This window comes from Scyliorhinus canicula, chromosome 5, assembly GCF_902713615.1.
Source record: "Scyliorhinus canicula chromosome 5, sScyCan1.1, whole genome shotgun sequence".
Classification (NCBI taxonomy): Eukaryota; Metazoa; Chordata; class Chondrichthyes; order Carcharhiniformes; family Scyliorhinidae; genus Scyliorhinus; species Scyliorhinus canicula.
The window spans coordinates 31675205-31694846 of record NC_052150.1 but is presented as its reverse complement, the minus strand read 5'-3'; the positions used below and the strand labels follow the sequence as shown (position 1 = coordinate 31694846).

Below are 19642 nucleotides of genomic sequence, written 5' to 3'. Positions count from 1 at the left end.
TCGGGATGGGCCAAGGGACCTCCTCAAGGTCCATCGGTGGGTTCCCTCTGCAGAACAATGCAAATCTTGCCCACCCCACCCTAACCAGACCCCATCACCAGACCCTCTCCAGGATCCCTCTAATGGGGGTCTCCGGTGGAGTCTCTTAGGGGTGTCTCCGTGGTGGGAGTCTCTTTTTGGGGGAGTTTCTGGTGAGGTTCTATGTAATAGGGGTCTCTGGTGGGAGGGTCTGGTGCAGTAATAATTGGAAAGGTGGCAGACGGGGAAGGGTTGTCGCATGTTGGGAAAGTCCAGATGGAGCAGCTCGCTGATGGCATTTTTTAGAGAGGAATTCCGGCAACAAAGAAATAAGATGCAGGAAGACTCAACGAAGGAGCGGTTGCACCCCTGGAAGGCTTTATGGAGAGTCGAGAAGTGCTTGGAGGCCCAGGGGTCGCAGATCTGGGAGATGGAGAGGGTGATGTCTGACCACAGTGATTGGGCGGTGGCATTGGAGGAGGCGGTGGGGCTCCTGGGGGACCTTGCAAGTCATTAAGAGCAAAGGTAGAGGAGCAGGAGAACATATCTAGACGACAGAACCTGTGCATCATTGGCCTGGCTGAGGATGTGGAAGGTACGAGTGCCATGAGGTACGTCTCAAGTATGTTGGCTGGGCTGGTGCCGGAGAGGGTGCTGGACAAGGCCCCAAAGGTGGATAGAGTGCACAGGTCTCTAAGGCAGAAGCCAAGTGCGGGAGAGCTGCTGCGGGCGGTGATTGTGAGGCTCCACAAGTTTGTGGAGAAAGAGAAGATCCTGCGGAGGACCAGGAAGAAGCAGAATTGCAAATGGGAAGGGAATAAGGTCCGAATATACCAGGACATTGGAGTGGAGCTGGTGAAAAGGCATGCTGAGTTTAACAGGGCCAGAGCAGCTCTTTACCGACAGCAGATCAGGTTCAGGGAGCTGTCCCCAGCGCAAGAGTGGGTGACTTTTGAAGGCTGGGAGTATTATTTCGAAACCCCAGAGGTGGCCAGTGACTTTATTCATAGAATCATAGAATTTACAGTGCAGAGAGAGGCCATTTGACCCATTGAGTCTGCACCAGACTTACAAAGAGCACCCTACTTATGCCCATGCCTCCACCCTATCCCTGCAAACCTAGTATCCTGACCTAACATTTTGCAGACTAAGAGGCAATTTAGCATGGCCAATCCACCTAACCTGCAAATCTTTGGACTGTGGGAGGAAATCGGAGCACCCGGAGGAAACCCACGCAGACACGGGGAGAAAGTGCAAACTCCACACAGACAGTGACCCGAGGCTGGAATTGAACCGGGGACCCTGGAGCTGTGAGGCAGCAGTGCTAACCACTGTGGCACCCTGAACAGAGAGCATAAACTGAACTTTGATGGGAGACGGAGGTGTTGGAACAACAAAGTTAGGTAGTGTGGGTGCTGGTGGGTTGGGGGAGTTTTCTTTCTTCTCGGGTGGAGTGAGTTCATTGTGGGGATTTTTTGTTAAGGGGGAGGTTTGTAATGGGGCAGCTGCCCCCCCCCCCCCCCCCCCCCCTCACCCTCCCACCTCCAGCTGCCTGTGGTGCTGTTTATTTTTTGGAGGAGGTGACCTGTGGTTCTAGAGTTGTCTTTGTTTGGGTGGGGTAGATGGGGTCCACAGGGAGCTGTTTACACAGATCAAGGAGGAAAGGGTGGAGGGAGGGGTGGAGAGGTAGATAGAAGGAGCCTTCGAGCAGGAGCTGCCACGCTGGTGAACAGTGGCGAGGTGGGGGAGATGGCCGTGAGGATAGGGCAATGGGGTGGGGAGAGGAGGAGAAAGCGAGGGGGAGTGGGCTGTGACATGGCAGTTCTGAGCAGGTCATTGACGGACAAGGAGGCCATCTTGGATGAGACGGGTTAGGATGAAATTAAATGAGATATAATTGGTAGGGGCGGATGTCGGATAATAGAGGGGAATGGAGGCGCAAGCCACCGGTAAGGTTCAGAACATGGAACGTGGGGGACTGAACAGGCTGGTGAAGAGATCACAGGTAATGGAGCACCTGAGGAGTTTGAAGGCAGGGGTGGTCTTTCTGCAGTAGACGCACTTCCAGGTGAGGGATCAGGTTAGGTGTAGAACGGGTAGGTCTGGTGTTTCACTTGGTGTTTGACTTGAAGTCGCAGGGGGTGGCCAGTCTGTTGAGTAAAACGACGGGGTTTGGAAGTGACGAAGTGTGGGACCCAGGTGGGAGATACTTGATAGTGAGCGGGGTGCTGGAGGGGTCGCCGGTTGTGCTTGTGAATGAATATGCACCGAATTGGGACGACGTGGGTTTGTGAGGCGGCTGCTGGGAGCGATCCCAGACTTGGCCACGCACCAATTAATTATGGGAAGGGACTTTAATTGTGTGCTGGAACCGAGGGTGGACGTGGAAGGGGAGGGTAGGATTGGGGCCAAATACAGGTGGCTGGGGTAGCAGGGGGGGAGCGCATGTGGTGAGGATCAAGGAGAAATGGGAGGAGGAGTTGGGGGGGGTATAGGTTGGGTAGTGTGGAGTGAGGCGCTGCGGAGGGTGAATTCGACCTCCTCATGTGCGATGATGAGTTTGATACAATTTAAGGTGGTACATAGGGTGCACATGATTCGGGCGAGGATGAGTGGGTTTCCTCCGGGTACTCCGGTTTCCTCCCACAGTCCAAAGATGTGCAGGTTGGGTGGATTGGCCATGAAAAATTATCCAAAATTCTATGATTAACCTAGGACAAAAGTTCGGCGCAATATTGTGGGCCGAAGGGCCTGTTCTGTGCTTTATTTCTCTATCTATCTATTAGCAAAGGTGGAGGGGGTAGAGGCCGGGCCGTGGCAATATTTGGGGTATCGGAATGGAGGGGAGGAAGGCTGATGTCGAAGCCTTCGCCTCTCTGGTTGCCCAGTAAAGAATTTTGCTGCAATGGCGGTGGACAATGCCGTCTGGGGTGGCGGCCTGAGTGGGGGACCTGTACGACTTCCTCCATTTGGAGAAGATCAAATTTGAATTGAGGGGATCAGCGGAGGGCTTTGAGACACAGTGGGGATTGTTCACGACCATGTTGGAGGAATTGTTTGTCGCAGATGGGGGTTGGGTGGCTGGTTGGGAGAGTGGGGAGGTTCAGAAGGGGAAAAGTTGGATATGTTTGGAATAATGTACATTTCTTTTTTTTTTAAAGTTAGTAATGAAAGAAAATATTGCATGAGTATTCCACATATTGGGCTGGATTCTTCGTTCCCCCACTGTGTATCTCGGCAGTGCACCATTCGCTGGCGGCAGGATTCACTGCTCCCGCCACTTGTCAATGGGATTTCCCATTGAAGCTACGTCACACTGCTGGGAAGCCCGTGGGTGCTGCCGGCAGGAACAGGAATCCCTACAGCCGGAGAATTCCAGTCATTGTTTTCAAAGTGTAGTTGTAAGTATTTAGAAGTTTCAGCATTCAATGTTCATGATCCTTTCAAAACACTATTGCAGGATTAATCGTCAAAAGATGACCAAATGTTACCCATCGATGCATTTGGACGCCAAAGAATTGAGGACTCCTGAACTTGCATGGAAAACCTTTCTCTGCAATGATAATGGACCACTGAACTCAGGTATTAAGTTGAAAAACAAACTGTATCTTGAAAAATGAGCATTTTCAAAACAAATTATATAGTTAGGAAGATCTTTCAAATTTTTGCAATTCAATTTCAGTGTTTCCTTTGAAAGCAAAACTTTATCTGGCTGCTTTGCGCTTAGTTAATCTGTCTTCAGAGGTAGCTTTTGCTTATAAATTACTGAAATTAGATGTGGTATTATGGGCTGGGGGGGGGGGGGGGGGGGGGATACTATAAAAATGCCGTCTCATTCCTAGGTCTGAGAATAAGCACTTAAGAAGAGTGTCACAGTTGAGATGTGTCAGAATAGAGATTAATCAGCGAGAATATTGTATAAAGTCATTTTTTTTGTCTGATGTTAAAAACGGAGAATTGCTGAGGTAGGAAATGGTGCAGCCAGTCACCTGACACCTTGCTGCAATTTTAAAGTAACAATGGCCACAGCGACAGGACATCTCGTCCACCAAACTCTGAACTTCGTAAGTCGTGCGGCTGGATTCTCCGTTCCTGAGACGGTGTTGACTCCGGGGCAGGATTTGTGGACTTCCATGGTAGCAAAACTGGCACCGCATCTGGACTGATTCAGCGACCGCTAATGGGCTACCACTGGCGCCACGTGGAACACAATCGATTCCAATGAGAAACGGTGCCAGATTCACGATTGACACCCAGGAGGCTGACAAGCTGCAGCTGCATATACACACTTCACCCCCCCACACACACACATCATCCCAGGTAACAAAAGGCAGCAAGACGGTAGATCAAGCACGATAGAGGGAAGATAAGGGTGATTGAGGACAGCTCAAAGATGAGGTTGGAGAGCCGACGGTAACAAGGGCAGGTTAAAATTGATAGCGGGAGGGTCAAGGATGATGGTAGGCAGATTAAGTGTACCAGTGGCCAGCTAGATGGTTACGGGGCATTTCTAGGTTGAGAGACGGTTGATGCAGGGTGACTCAGGCATCAGTGGAGGCACCGCAAGGGTGATGGAGGAAGGGTCGACGTTGATGGAAGGAAGATCAAAGGTGACTGATGCATAGATTGGGAGTTTTTTAAATTAATTTATAGGATGTGGGCGTCGCTGGCTAGGCCAGCATTTATTTCCCATCCCTAATTGCCCTTCAGAAGGTGGTGGTGAGCTGATCTCTTGAACTGCTGCTGTCCATGTACGGTAGGTACACTCACAGTGCTGTTAGGGAGGGATTTCCAGGATTTTGACACAGCAACAGTGAAGGATCAGTGACATATTTTCAAATGAGGATGGTGAGTGACTTGGAGTGTACAGGAACATACCTTCAAGAGCAGGGAGAGTTGGCTGGAAACCAGATTGAGGAGGGATGTGGCCATGATGGAATGGGTGGAGGCCAGGCTGTGGGCACTATAATACAATCGGCTCCCAATATTCCTCAAGTCAGGCAGATGGGCCAAATAGATTGTACTGACCAGAGTTTTGCCAGCCTTCTGGCAGTTTTTGATTCTGTGATACCAGGATTCTTCAAGTGCAGACTTGTTGAATTTGGTCTGCGAGGAAGGTCATTGGCTTCCTTGGCGGAGGCTGGGTACTGATGGCAGGCATGATGAGATCGCTGATCCTTTGTGGCCTGACATCACGACGGCCAGTCATTGACCTATGAAAGCTCCTGCAGGAAGACCATGAAATGGGAGGCAAGTTACTGGAGAAGATCTTGTCCTACGCAAGCCTGCCCTTATTCATTGACCTCCTCAGCCCAGCAGCAGTACATCTTTCCTCACACCATGCCACAAGGTTAAACCCACCACGTCAAGGAGTAACAGCCGTGGACTTGCAGTAGGAGGATTGGCGGGTGAAGATGTCCAACAGAAAATACTCTTTCATCATGGATCCCACTGCTTGTGTACCCGATGATGATCTCCCATGGCGACAATGGACCTTTTAAAACTGATTCCAGACTGGCCAAAATCAGTGGGTTTGCCAGAACCACCCACACGGCAGTTGGGGTGCAGTCCATAGAATTACTCACATTGTCGAGGAGAGTATGCTGAATTTCTAAGCCATCGGGTCATTCCAGGGCTCCATGGGGGCCTTGTGTGGTGTGACATCTTGCAGTCAGCCACACACAATGCCCTGTTCAAAAGAGCCAATAATTTTGTGCGGTTCGCCACAAACCCCGAGAGCCAAGCAGCCAGGACGTCAAGGAAACGTACATGAAAAATGGGAGCAGAAGGAGGCCATTCAGCCCTTCGAGCCTGCCCCACCATTCAACATGATCATGGTTGATCATCAAGTTCAATATCCTGACCCCACCTTCCCCCCCCCCCCCCCCCCCCCCCCCGAATCCCTTTAGCCCCAAGAGCTATATCTAATTCCTGTTGGATTTGTCTCCATGGCTGTATTTATCCAAGTAGAAGATGCAATTGATTGCACAAAGACAGTCCTCACTTAAAGTTGTGGCTGCATTCCTGAAATTCACGACTTTAAATTTAATTTAATAATCTTTATTGTCACAAGTAGGCTTACATTCATACAGTAGTCCCCCTTTATAACGCGGGTGTTGGGGTCCAAGACAGCCACCCGCGTTGCAACCGAGCCGCGGATATCCACGATGGGGGTTTTAAATTTATTTAAAAATCTATGCATGCGCTTCCCATTGAGAGTCTACGGGGGGCGGGGGGAGAGGTCAGACCCCCGTAGACTCACAATGGGAAGCGCTAGCATAGATTTTTAAATAAATTTAAAACCCCCATCGTGGATCTAATTAAAACAGTGTCAATTTCAGCGGCCGGCTCACTTTGATCCGGAGAGGGAAGCTGCTCTCTCACTAAAACAATCAGCCGGCCGCTGAAATTGACACTGCCGGCTGCTCTCTCCCTCCAATCCAACTTTTAAGTTTTAATGTTTCTGATTGGAGGGAGAGAGCAGCCAGCAGTGTCAATTTCAGCGGCCGGCTGATTGTTTCAGTGAGAGAGCAGCTTCCCTCTCCGGATCAAAGTGAGCCACCGCTGAAATTAACACTGCCGGCTGATTGGAGGGAGAGAGCAGAGAACACAGGAGGAGGTCATACGGGCCTCTGCAAGACCAGCATGGTCTCACATCGCCCCTCCCCTCTGTAGTTGGGGTTCAGGCTGTGGCTGCTGGGCTTCAGGCTGTGGCTGCTGGGGTACTGTGGCTGTTGGGGTTCAGGCTGTGGCTGCTGGGGTACAGGCCGTGGCTGCTGGGGTGCAGGTCGTGGCTGCTGGGGTACAGGCTGTGGCTGCTGGGGTACTGATTGGAGGGAGAGAGCAGCCGGCAGTGTCAATTTCAGCGGCCGGCTGATTGCTTCAGTGAGAGAGCAGCTTCCCTCTCCGGATCAAAGTGAGCCGGCCGCTGAAATTGACACAACTGACAGTTGGGGTCCATAAGCCCCCCCGCGGTATATCGCGAACCGCGGTATTGCGGAACGCGGTATAACGGGGGACTACTGTACTGCAGTGAAGTTACTGTGAAAAGCCCCTGGTCAAACAACTTTAAGTGAATCAAAGATTCACATGGGAATCAATGTTAAAGCTAGAGTCAGGTTTCAAGGTCGGGAAATGTGTGAAGGAATCTATGTACGTCATATATGTCCAGCTGAGATAATTTGCAAAATAAAGTATGTAACAAAATGTAAAAGAAGCACAACGGGCTGGATTCTCCGATTTGAAGACGAAGTGCTGACGCAGGCGGGCGAACAGTGACGTTTTACGCCAGAAAAAACGGCGCAAAAGCTGCACCGATCCTCCGTCTGGTGGGGGGGGGGGGACAGCTGAGCAGCGTAAAGCCCCCGGCTTAACCTGCGGATACAGCCGGAGGATAGCCGGGTCCATGGTCACGCATGCGCACGGCGGCGGCCTGCAGTTGCTGCACCGCGCAACATGGCGTACCGCACGCAGACCCAGCCTGCCAAAAACTGCCCCCCCCCCCTGTAACCAGCCTCACCACCTCCGGACCACACCCCACCAGTACCCCCAACCCCTGACGAAGGCCCCCCCGCCAGCGGAATGGCTCCCCCCCTCCCCCGACTAAAGCCGCCATGTGGGGTCCATGGGAAAAAAAGGATGAGTGTTCCGTGCCGTCGGGAACTCGGCCCATCAGGGGCGGAGCATTGGGGGAGGGCCTCGGGTGACATCTTGAGGCCGTCCTCACAGCGTGCGGCGTACGAGTCCTCCCTTTTCAAGGGGGCAGAGCATCACAAAAGCGGCGCGGCCCCCGATTTCGGCGCAAATGGGGATTCTCCGGCCGATCGCCGAATGCGATTATGGTATCGCCAACCGGAGAATCCTGCCCAATGATCCACAGTGTAAAATGTTTAAAAGATTTACTGTACTTTCACGTAAGAATGGGCCTTAACTTTCTTGGAGTGGCAATTAGGATTGGATTACCACTCCACATCCACTTTCCTGCACTAAGGTTCATGGCCTATCTCACCTGAACTTCCTGACTCAGGATGTGTCCTTGGGTCCAGCGGCAGAGTCCAGAAGAACTGCAGCAAAGGAGGACATGTCCCCGTTTTACAGCAGTAAGTGTCCAAGGGCAGTTAGCGCTTCAGGATAATTAACAATAATAATCTTTATTCGTGTCACAAGTAGGCTTACATTAACACTGCAATGAAGTTACTGTGAAAATCGCCACACTTCGGCGCCTGTTCGGGTACGCGGACGGGACTTGCGGAAGGAAACTGGGGCACCCGGAGGAAACCCACGCAGACACGGGGAGAACGTGCAGACTCCGCACAGACAGTGATCCAAGCCAGGAATCAAACCCGGGTCCCTGGTGCTGTGAAGCCACAGTGCTAACCACTGTGCAACTGTGCTGCCCATATTGCTGGATCAACCCTTACCTGGGAACCTTTGAGAGTGATTCCCCAATGTATCTTTGAGGTACCCGGCAAAATCATTGCTGGGGATCCAGGAAGTCAGAGCCAATATTTTTAGATTGATCACGATCCATCCAGTGACAGAAATTGGCCGGTGCATGGAGCAGCTGTCATGACATCTGTGAGGAATCCACAGAGCCTGGCAGAGGAGAGGATGGGAACCGATGCAGGAAGTTGGAGGGAAGTGAGGTGGGGACAGAAACAAAAGGCAGTAAAGGGAAAAGTGGAAGGCAGAGAAACCAAAAACAAAAATCCAAAAGGGCCACATTACATCATAATTCTAAAAGGGCAATAATTGCCAAAAAAACAAACCTGAAGGCTCTGTGTCTCAATGTGAGGAGCATTTGTAATAATAGCATAAGACATAGGAGCAGAATTAGGCCATTTGGCCCATTGAGTCTGCTCTGCCATTGGTTGCATCTGCCATGGCTTATATTTTTCTCATCCCCATTCTCTTGCCTTTTCCCCATAACCCCGATCCTCTTATTAATCAAGAACCTATCTATCTCTGTCTTAAAGACACTCCGTGATTTGGCCTCCACAGCCTTTTGTGGCAAAGAGTTCCACAGATTCACCACCCTCTGAAGAAATTCCTCCTCATCAATATGGGTGATGAATTAACTGCGCTGACAATCATTAACTGATGGTGATGTGGAGATGCCAGCGTTGGACTGGTGGGCACAGTAAGAAGTCTTACAACACCAGGTTAAAGTCCAACAGGCTTGTATGGAATCACTAGCAGGGTTGTGTGGCAACCTCTAAGAGGTCCGAAGTGTCATCCTCAGAGGTGATCTTCTGCATTGCTGCCGGCTGTGACTACGTGAGGACCAACAGTAGAGAACACATGGAATTATATTCCCGCTTCCCAGCTCTACATCTCGTATACCACTCATGCATTTACCTAGCCTTCTGCTATCATGAGTGCCACTTTGCAGTAACTATTCCGTGCCACTTACCCTTGGAAGGAGGCATTGACCCTTTTGCAGTCATTGGACTCGGGTTCAGTTAAACATCCCACAGCTGCTAGCCTCTGTTGTAACAGCCATCAAGACCACCTTGGTTAGGCATGAGGGTCTGCTGCTTCCATGACAAGGAAACAGAACCACTGCCATGCCAGCCCAGACGGCCTGGAGAAGGACCTGCAGGGAGTCATCGCTAAAACATGGGGCCGCTCGTTCTCAGTGCTCAGAACCTGCAGTGGGTTGCAACTACAGTTGCAGTTTTGCTGAGGGTTCGATCAGCAATTTGCTGCATTTGTACCCCATCCACTCAAAAAGCGAGACTGACGTTGCTGGATTGCAGCAAGGGTATGCCTGTCTGGGGACCTTTCAAAAAATGGCACCCGGTCTGCCAACTTCGAGGGGTAATGAGGGACCCTCTGCGATGATAGGTAGACTAATATGAATAGATCATCATCATCTGTATGTGTATTATAAATTATATGTTTTACTGTTGTAGTTCTAGTGTCCGACCAGCAGGTGGTGCAAGTATGCAGGCCAGTGCAAGTATGTGACCCAGACGCACCATATGTTCCAGGACAAGGTGTTAGTAAGGAGTTCATAGCAGTTGCATATTTGAGTATCTTTGTAGCATCTTAGTGTAAGTTAGAATTGGATAATTATTTCCAACTGTATTAATTGTAGACATTATAATAATCCTTTAGAGTGGTGTTAGTAATAAATAGTTTTGTTGTAAAACAAAGTCTAATGTTCTTTGTTAACACTACCACATCAAGATTCAACATCAGCATTATGAAAGAACATTACACCCTCGACTGTGAATGTCCAGTTGGTTGGCCTATAATTGGCTGCGTAATTGTGTGTGGTCAGTTGCCCCGCCTCCGAGCAGAAGCACTGGACACTTCTAGTCTGCCACCAGGATTCTCAACGTAACTATAAGTTTCTACTCGTAGAATTGGGGGTATTAAATTAGCAAGAGGCAGAGAGTATAAATAAACTGGTTACTTTCAGGTTGGCAGGCTTTAACAAGAGACATATGCAACAATTGGTTCTGGTGTCTCAGCTAGTTACAATCTATATCAATTAATTAGACGAGAGGACAGAGTGTAGCGTATCCAAATTTGCTGACAATGCAATGCTAGACGGGAAAGTAAACTGTGAGGACTACAAAAAGAGGTTGTAAAGGATTGAGAAAGGTTATGTGAGTGCCAAGAACATGGCAGATGGGATGTAATGTGGAGGAATGTGAAGCTAATCACCTTGGGAGGAAAACAGTAAAGTAGAATACTTTCTTCCATCAGAGGAATCTGGGTATCCTCGGAGGCAAATCATTTAGTTAACTAAATTTGCAATTTGGAAAGCGAATAGTATGTTAGCCCCTTTTACAAAGAGATTGGGGTATCAGAGTAAAGATAACTTCTAAATAAGGACATCATTTTTATTTGTACTCAAATTGTACAATAATTAATGGAAGGTTTCTTTCTATTTAAGGTGAATGCCGGAGAACTTCACAAGTGCTCAGGTAAGAAGACGTTTTGGTTGCAGTTGAAGTTGGCAATTGTTGCATTATTTTGCTGATGTATTACAAAATTACAACTTTTCTTCAAGTGACATGGTCCAGAATGTTCTGGTTTTGGGGAATCCAGGCACACCTTTGACCTTCAGGATTTCCACCTTCAACTCAAAAGGGCTTTCTGGGGATTTTGCAGTTATTGGTCGACTGCCCAGAGTTTGCTGGAGCCTGTGTCTGGAAGGGTCACAGAGATTGGATCAGATGGCCTCACGTATATTGTGGGGCCAGCAATGCCTCTGCTGGCTGGAGAGGCTGGATCTTTCTAGAAGGTGGAGACAAGACGTTGATCGCCCTGTGACCATTAAAGTCATATATGCTAGATGAAAGACAACAGGGACTTGGATGTCATGCTGCAGGAAATCTCATGGTACGCAATGGGTAGAGTTTTTCTTGGCCAGATGCATAAGGCACTGCAACTGGATGGGACCAAGCAGAAGGACTAGCTGGTCCTTTCCTTCCTGTTATTTTATCCTATTTCTTGTCTACATGACTCTCCCCAGTGACATCTGAAAACATGCATTTGTCTCTACATGTACGCCAACGACACCCAGCTCTACCTCACTACCAACTCTCTCGATTCCTCCACTCTGGCTAAATTATCTGACGACTTGTCTGACATCCAGTACTGGATTGACAAAAATGTCGTTCAATTAAATATTGGAGAGACTGAAGCCACTGCCTTTCATACCTGTGACAAATTCTGTCCCTAATCGCCAACTCCATCCCTCTCCGTGGCAACTACCTGAGACTGAACCAGACTGGGCACAATCTTCTGTTCACTGAACTACATAATCTAGTCAAACAAAGCCTTGATTTTTAAAATTCTTCTCCAGGAGCAACAGTAATGCAGTTTTGTTTTCTAATTCAGTAATGCCCACAACCCATGGAAGAATTTAAAGAAAGAATTGTACTATTTTCTTAGGTGAAAGATTGGCGGCTATTTTCTCAATTTCTCTGACTAAGTATTGACGTCAACGCAGGATTCGTGAAGTTCCACAACAGCAAAACTGGCACTGGACCGATTCAGCTACTGTTAAGGGGCTAGCACCGGCACCACGTGGAACACCATTGATTTCAGTGAAAGACAGTGCAGGATTCGCCGGTTACACGATTGACACTCGGGAGGCTGACAAGCTGCAGCTGCTTATACACACTGCACTCCCCACACACACCATCCCAGCCAACAAGATGGCAGCGGGGAGAGCAGTTCCCTGTTTCATGCCAAGCTCGAGACCCTCCTGGCCACTATCGAGGAGAGGCAGTTGACCCTTGATGCACGATCAATTGCACGAAAGACTCACATTGGTACAACTGTGGCTTTATTACAGTCAGATGCGTGGCCTCCTGCTGCAACTGGCGAAATGGCTGATCAGGAGGAGGTCATGCATATTTATACGGCTCCTTGGGGGCGGAGCTAGCCGGCAGGGGCTACCGGCGAACCTGTAGTGCAGGCCCTACCTTACATCCCCTAATACAGGTGCACACAGTGGATCACCACAACCCTGTACCCCGGCCCGGGAAGGAGGCTGCCAGCCGCCGCTGTTCGTCATGCCTGGGCGCAGGTGGCAGAGGTTCTCAGCGCCATCAGCAACACTGTCCAGATGGGTCCGCAGTGCCGGAAGAAACTGCATGACCTCCTCAGGGCGGCCAGGGTGAGTAGTCAGCACTGTGACCCTGGCACTAGCCCCGTCCAAGACACCCGTAACCCCCTCCCCCACAACCTGCAGGGCGGCAATTGGAGGTAGTGGTGCCTTCCATGTGTGCCACCCAGGCCAAAACCACACGGTTGGTGTCCTCGGTGGAGGCATTGGTGGTGACGGTTTGGGCTATGGAATAATGTGTCCAAGGCCTGGGTCACTCTGTGCAGGTGGTGGCTGAGGTCCAGGACAGGGTTGCCACCTCACAACCCCCATGTGCCAGAGCCACCTGAAAATCACAGCGGCGATCCTGAGCGTGGCCCAGTCACAGCAGGCCATGGCTGGGAACGCGGTGGCATTGCCCAGGCGCTGGTCAATGTGACGTAGATACAGAGGGAGGTGGTCCAGTCCCAGAGGGAGATGGCACAGTCACTGGCTGATGTGACACAGACCTAAAAGGTGGTGGCACAGTCAAAGTGTGATGTGGTGTAGTCCCAGATGGAGATGGGACATAACCACTCCCTGTGCTCTATGGCCGTGAGACCAGAGCACGGTGGCACAGTGGTTAGCACTGCTACCTCACAGCCCCAGAGTCCTGGGTTCAATTCCTGCCTCAGATGACGGTCTGTGTGGAGTTTGCACTTTCTCCCCTTGTCTGCATGGGTTTCCCCTGGGAGCTCCGGTTTCCTCCCACAGTCCAAAGATGTGCAGGTTAGGTGGATTGGCCATGCTAAATTGCCCTTTAGTGTCCATAAGGTTAGGTGGGGTTACTGGGTTACGGGGATAAGGTGGAGGCGTGGGCTTAAGTAGGGTGCTCTTTCCAAGGGCCGGTGCAGACTCGATGGGCCGAATGGCCACTTCTGTGCGGTAAATCCAAGATTTATGATCTACGGTCTATGCTAGCTCGCATCCCTGTCGCATGGAGTAGCTCAGGGGCCATCAGGCACCCCAGCTAGCCCGGCCAGTATCCAGCCCGGCAGCCCACAGTCACGCCTCTCTGTGTCCAACCCCCTCTATCTCCCTCATCAGCCACAACGCCGGTTGCATAATTTTTAATAGCACAAGTGAATCGCCCCCTCGGGAACTCGGCCCATCGGAGACAGAGAATCACGGAGGCCCCGGAGAATAACTGGTCAGATTCACTAATGACATTCAAATGGTATTTACTGTACATGCATTCCGGATGCTGTCGAGGTGATGGAAAATTGTGATTTGGCATCAAACCAGAGACCGCCACAATTTTGGTGTCGGAACCTATTCTCCGCCCAATTGTGTTTTGCGATTTCGGCGTCAGCAAACGGAGAATCCCACCCTATGTTCTCCCGCTGAAGGTGAAATGGGACTGGGAGAGCAGATCAGGAAACAATTCAGTATCCATGGTGAGGAATACGAGGGATTCACGAGGTAATCCCGCTATCAGGCCACCATTTTGAGCAGCACAGAACACCACAGAAAACAGAGCCCTGTCTGGAAGCTAGAGCAGTCCAGACAGGGGCAGTGATAAAAATTACAGTTGGGCAATGTACCTGCTGGCTCAGGCAGAAGAAGCATCACATGTCCATTTGAAGAAAGAGTATAGCAGTGACCGGAGTTAAACCCCTCAGATCCTTCAGCTGCAAGCCATTTCCCTTAGCGGGTGTGATTAACAGCTTCCACAAACACAGGTGTGAGTCTTGCTTCATTCATCTCCCTTCATGGATGAGTAACTCTGAAGTGCTGTAACCACAACGTTTACAAACATCAACCACTTCAAAAAAGAGTTAAGTGCTGTCAATTTCCAGCTCGGCGCTTCAAAGTCACTTAAGTGTGAAGGAGGCAAATTGGAATGCATTTAACTCTCTTTGAAATGGTTGATGCTGCCAGCAGGTGGCCGGGGCGTCAGAAACTGATTGGCGCCCACTGGCAACGATCAGATTTCCTCCGGGCATTCGATTCTCCGCCGATTGGGAACTCTACTGCCAGCGTGGGGACGTGGAGAATCCAGGCCAACATCTGTAAAATCAACATTTAAATGGATGGAGTGACTTTTATGTATGTTGTACGAGAATATTGATCATGCAAGATCAGTGGTTTGTTTTCAATTTAAAGTTATGAGATGACAACCTGTTAATATGCAAGTTTTACAATCTCTATAGCACCACAGCTGCATCATTGATATCAGAATTAACTGAATCGGAGGCTGCAGTGTTTGAACTTCCTCCGTGGTTAGCACTCATTGAAGCTAAGAACAGTAAGTGGCGTAGTTTCCAAAATACCGTTAAGTCTAAAACATATTGGGCAAAATCTTCCAGTAATTTGCAGTGTCGTTTTCAGTGAAAAACGGGCGTTTAGCTCTCCAGCTCCACAGCCGAGTTTTCCTTCCAGATTCCCTGCAGTCTGAGAATCTGCACAGAGAATCTGGAGGTATGGCTTCGACTGTCACTCTAGCGGGTCAGGGCCTGATAGAGCTGGCAACATAGCTCCACAGAGATCAGAGTGGCATCCTTAAAGGGCGCCCCAGCCTGCATTAGAAAGAAACTCACGCCCCTCACCCCTCCCCTCATGAATGTGGCTCCCTCCCCACGACCATTTCCCCCCACCCCCGGCCATTGGTCCTGAAAATTCATGGCTGGATTCTCCGCTTTTGAGATTATGTCCCCACGCCGTTGTGAAAACTGTGGTCTTTTACGCCAGGAAAACGGGATTCAAAAGGCCACAGATTCCCCGTTTTGCAGGGGGCTAGCAGGCAGCTGCCGTAGAGTTCGCACCTCTAGCTGCCGATACGACCCCCAACACTTCTGGAAGGTCAGAGGCCACTCATGCACACGGTCCCCCAGACCGCTGCACTCATTGCCCGGAGCCCCGAATGAAGCCCCCCTGCCCATTGATCAGCCCTCCCCCCGACTGGTGGCCCCAGACTGGGTCCGCAGCCGCCCCGTGAAATCACGGATGGTGGGACCATGTTAGAACCACGCCGTCGGGAATTCGGCCGGGTTGGCAACAGAGCAATGGCCTGGGGCGGTGGATACTTGGCGCAGCGTACTCCGTGAGTACGCCAATTTTCGGGAGGCGTAGAATTCAAGAACCGGCACCGCTCCCGATTTTGTGCGCGAAAACGGATTCTCCACCCCGTCACCGAACACGATTTTGGAGTTGGGGTGCGGAGAATCCAGCCCCATGGCTTTTAGTCCATTATGTTGCACTTTCTCCCAATGTCTGCGTGGGTTTCCTCCGACTGCTCGGGTTTCCTCCAACAGTCCAAAGATGTGCATGTTCGGTGGATTGGCCATGCTAAATTGCCCCTTAGTGTCCAAAGATTAGTTGGGGTTACTGGGTTACAGGGATAGGAAGAGTGCTCTTTTAGTGGGCCGGTGCAGACTCGATGGGCTGAATGGCCTCCTCCTGCACTGTAGTGATTCTATGAAAGCATTTCTTATGTGGATAGCATGAACCTTTCAAAAATAAGCTCAAAGCTATGTATGCAGTCAGTAAGCTGACATTTATCCCTATCTAGGTTTCAATTTAAAAAATTAAATTTCTATTATATTTTTTCTAATTTAGCGACGGAATTACGTTTTCGGCAGAAGTGAGTATTCATTTATTGCTGCGTTTATCATAAAACATATAATCATAATTATTAACTTCTGTAATCACAAATCAATGCTTTGGAATATTCCTGGTGACTCACTCAATCCAGCAATTAGTGGTCACAAAATCAATGAAGAAGGAAGCCTTTCGGCCCATACTTCAAAGCTTACTTCCTACCAGAGTAATTCAGCCAGTCGCAGCACCCTGCCCTTTCCCCATTGTCAAGTGAGAGTACCTTTAAGAAATGGATGTTTATAAATGGGTGTGTATAAAATCTGTAGTGAGAGTACCTTTAAGAAATGGGTGTTTACTACTGCAGCAATGTCAGAGAGTGGGTGGAACTGGGCTGTCTGTCAGCCTTTTACTTTCGTTTTAGGCTGTTTGCTGCAGGCTGTGTTTTAGTTTTGTTTTCAGTGTTGGAGCTGAAGCCAGACAGAGCAGGTGTACTGTTGATCTCTCTGCCATGAAATGACTATCTCTTGATCATTTGGTGAATTCAGAATTATAAATGTTTTCAGTAGTGACTTTAACCAGATGTGCTTCTGTTAAAGGGTGTTTCTTTTGTAAGTCTTCTTGATGTTAAAAGGACAGCGTAATCATTACTTAGTGTTGTATTCTTTGGGGGTTTTATTTGGATTAATGGTTGCTAAGATGTTTACTGTATGTTTTTAAAAAGGTTAACTTGAGTTCATAGAATAAACGTTGTTTTGCTTTTAAAACATACGTTTCCATTTCTGCTGTCCCACACCTGTAGAGTGGGCCGTGTGCTCCCCATACCACAATCTAGTAAAAGTTGTGGGTCAGGTGAACTCCGTGATACACTTTGGGGTTCTCTAAACCCTGGCCCATAACACCATGGTCCAGCAGTTTATTTCTCCTCAGGTGCTAATCCAATCCTCTTTTGAGAGTCGATTGAATCAGTGTCCATCACAGTTTTAAACAGAGCCTTTTGGGTTCTAACCACTTGCTGCTTTTAAAATGTTTTCCCTCACGGCACCAATGTTTAGCTCTGGTTCCTGACCCTTCCACCCAACGGGAAACATCTACTCTGTCCAGAGCCCCTCACAGGTTTGAACACTTCTATCATTACTCCTCTCAACTAAGGGTGGCACAGTGGTTAGCACTGCTGCCTCACGCGCCGAGGATCCGGGTTCAAATTCTGGCCCTGGGTCACTGCCCGTGTGGCGTTTGCACATTCTCCCCATGTCCGTGTGTGTTTCACCCCCACAACCCAAAAAAATGCGCCGCTTGGATGGATTGGACATGCAAAATTGCCCCTTATTTGGAAAAAATAATTGGGTACTCTAAATTTATATTTTATAAAAAATTACTCCTCTCAACCTTCTCTCAGGAGAACAACCCAGCTATCCAGGTGATTAAAGTCTCTCACCCCTGGGACCATTCTCATAAAATCTTTTCCGCAGCCTTGGTAAAATGCAGCACATAAACTGGATACAATGCTCCAGTTGCAGCCAAACCAGTTTTTTAAAATAAAGGTTCATCATGATGGCCTTGCTATTTATAAAGCCAAGGTGTCTTGTTAACCACTTGCCTTGTTAACATTACTGCCTTGGTATAAACATGGACATAAGAGCTGAATGCCAGAGGTAAGTTGAGAGTGACTGCCTTTGAGGGTCGGTGCAGGGGTTTTCCAGGCGATGGCAACCCTTCCTAGACCTCTTGGATCAGAGATAGAAACTGAGGCCATGACAGCAGCAACCCGGGAGGGGAGGGGAGGGGCGGGAGGGGGGGAGGGGGGGGGGGGAGGGGGGAAAACGACGAAGGAAGTACGGTAGCGGCGGTGGCACGGGCAAGGCCTGCCCGAGGACGCTGCTAGAAATGATAAGTTGGTCTGACTGTCGGTTCGCCGGCGGGGGGGGGGGGGGGGGGGGGGGGATGCGCGGGTAGGGGGGGGGGGGGGGATTCTTTTTCTTTTCCTTGTTAAGTAGGGGGGTTTGACTTTGTTTTGTTATAATTTAAATGTAAATGTAGGGGGGGTTAAAATGTTTGTATTTTGAAAAATTCAATAAAAATTATTTAAAAAAAAAAAAAAGAGAGTGACTGCCTTTGACATCAAGGCAGCATTTGACCTAGTATGTCATCAAGGAGCCCTAGCTAAACTGGACTCAATGTGAATCGGGGAAAACTCTCCACTGTGCCTGGCACAAAGGAAGATGTTATGTGTAGTAATCCACGGGAGGCAGGAGTGGTAACCATTCGCAACTCCTCAGATAATGAAGCAGTCCATGTTCAAAGGCAGCAAGACCTGGACAATATCCAGGCTTGGGCTGACAAATAGCAAGTTACATTTGCGCCACACAAGTGCCAAGCAATGACCATCTCCTACTAGAGAGGATCTAACCACCGCACCTTGACATTCAATAGCATTACCATCGCTGAATCCCCCACAATCAACATCCTGGGGGTTACCATTGATCAGATACTGAAGATGGACTAGCCACATTAATACTGTGGCTACCAGAGCAGGTCAAAGGCTAGGAATCCTATGGCGAGTAACTCACCTCCTGACCCCCAAAGCCTGTCAACCATCTACAAGATTCAAGTCAGAAGTGTAATGGAATATTCTCCACTTGCCTGGATGAGTGCAGCTCCAACAACACTCAAGAAGCCCTGCACCATCCAGGGCAAAGCAACCCGCAGGATTTCTCCCCCTTCCAAAAATATTCAAACCGTCCACCACCGACGAACAGTGGCAGCCGTGTGTACCATCTACAAAATGCACTGCAAGAACAGCAAGGTTCTTTAGACAGCAACTTCCAAACATATGCCCACTACCATCTAGAAGGACAAGAGCAGCAAATACCTGGGAACCCCACCACCGAGAGGTTCCCCTTCAAGTCATTCACTATCCTGACTTGGAAATATAACGCCATTCCTAAATAAGTGATTCTTATTATTGTTATTTACTGTCGCTGGGAAAATAAATCCTGGAACGGCCTTCCTAACAGTACAGTGGGTGTACCTACACAAGGACTGCAGCGGTTCAAAAAGGCAGCTCACCACCACCCTCTGAAGGGCAACTAGGGATGGACAATAAATGCTGGCCTAATCAGCGACGCCCACATCCCATAAATTAATTTTTAAAAACATTTTTTAAAAACTTCCTCCACTTCCATGCCATCTTTAAGTATTTCTGCGCGCCCACCTACAGGGGCAGAATGAGGTACCCACAGGGCAAATGATTACCTCACCGCGTCACCATGAGATTTGACAAGCTCTTTGACGCACAATTAATGAGTTGAAAAGTGGATAATGGGGCAGATTAATATTGCCCGCCAACCAGCGGGAGTTATGCCGTCTTTCCCATTTGCTACCGCACTTAGTCTTCGGAATGTTAAATTCTGCCTTTGGACTGCTTGCCAGGTGGAATTGGCAGCTGTCGCTAAGTCTTCGGTTGGTGGCGAGGGAAAC

General features: G+C 49.3%; 1 protein-coding gene across 4 annotated transcripts in view; it reads left to right on the top strand.

The window, feature by feature from the left end:
- Positions 1-19642, top strand: part of LOC119965893 — a 119797-nt gene that overhangs the window by 70575 nt on the left and 29580 nt on the right. For 3 of the 4 annotated variants that reach the window (XM_038796863.1, XM_038796862.1, XM_038796861.1), the window contains 4 exons: positions 3479-3600; positions 10925-10955; positions 14779-14873; positions 16184-16208. In XM_038796863.1, coding sequence (XP_038652791.1) covers positions 3479-3600; positions 10925-10955; positions 14779-14873; positions 16184-16208 — 273 coding nt within the window. The remainder of the gene's footprint in view (positions 1-3478; positions 3601-10924; positions 10956-14778; positions 14874-16183; positions 16209-19642) is intronic. The other variant, XM_038796864.1, reaches the window with a different exon arrangement.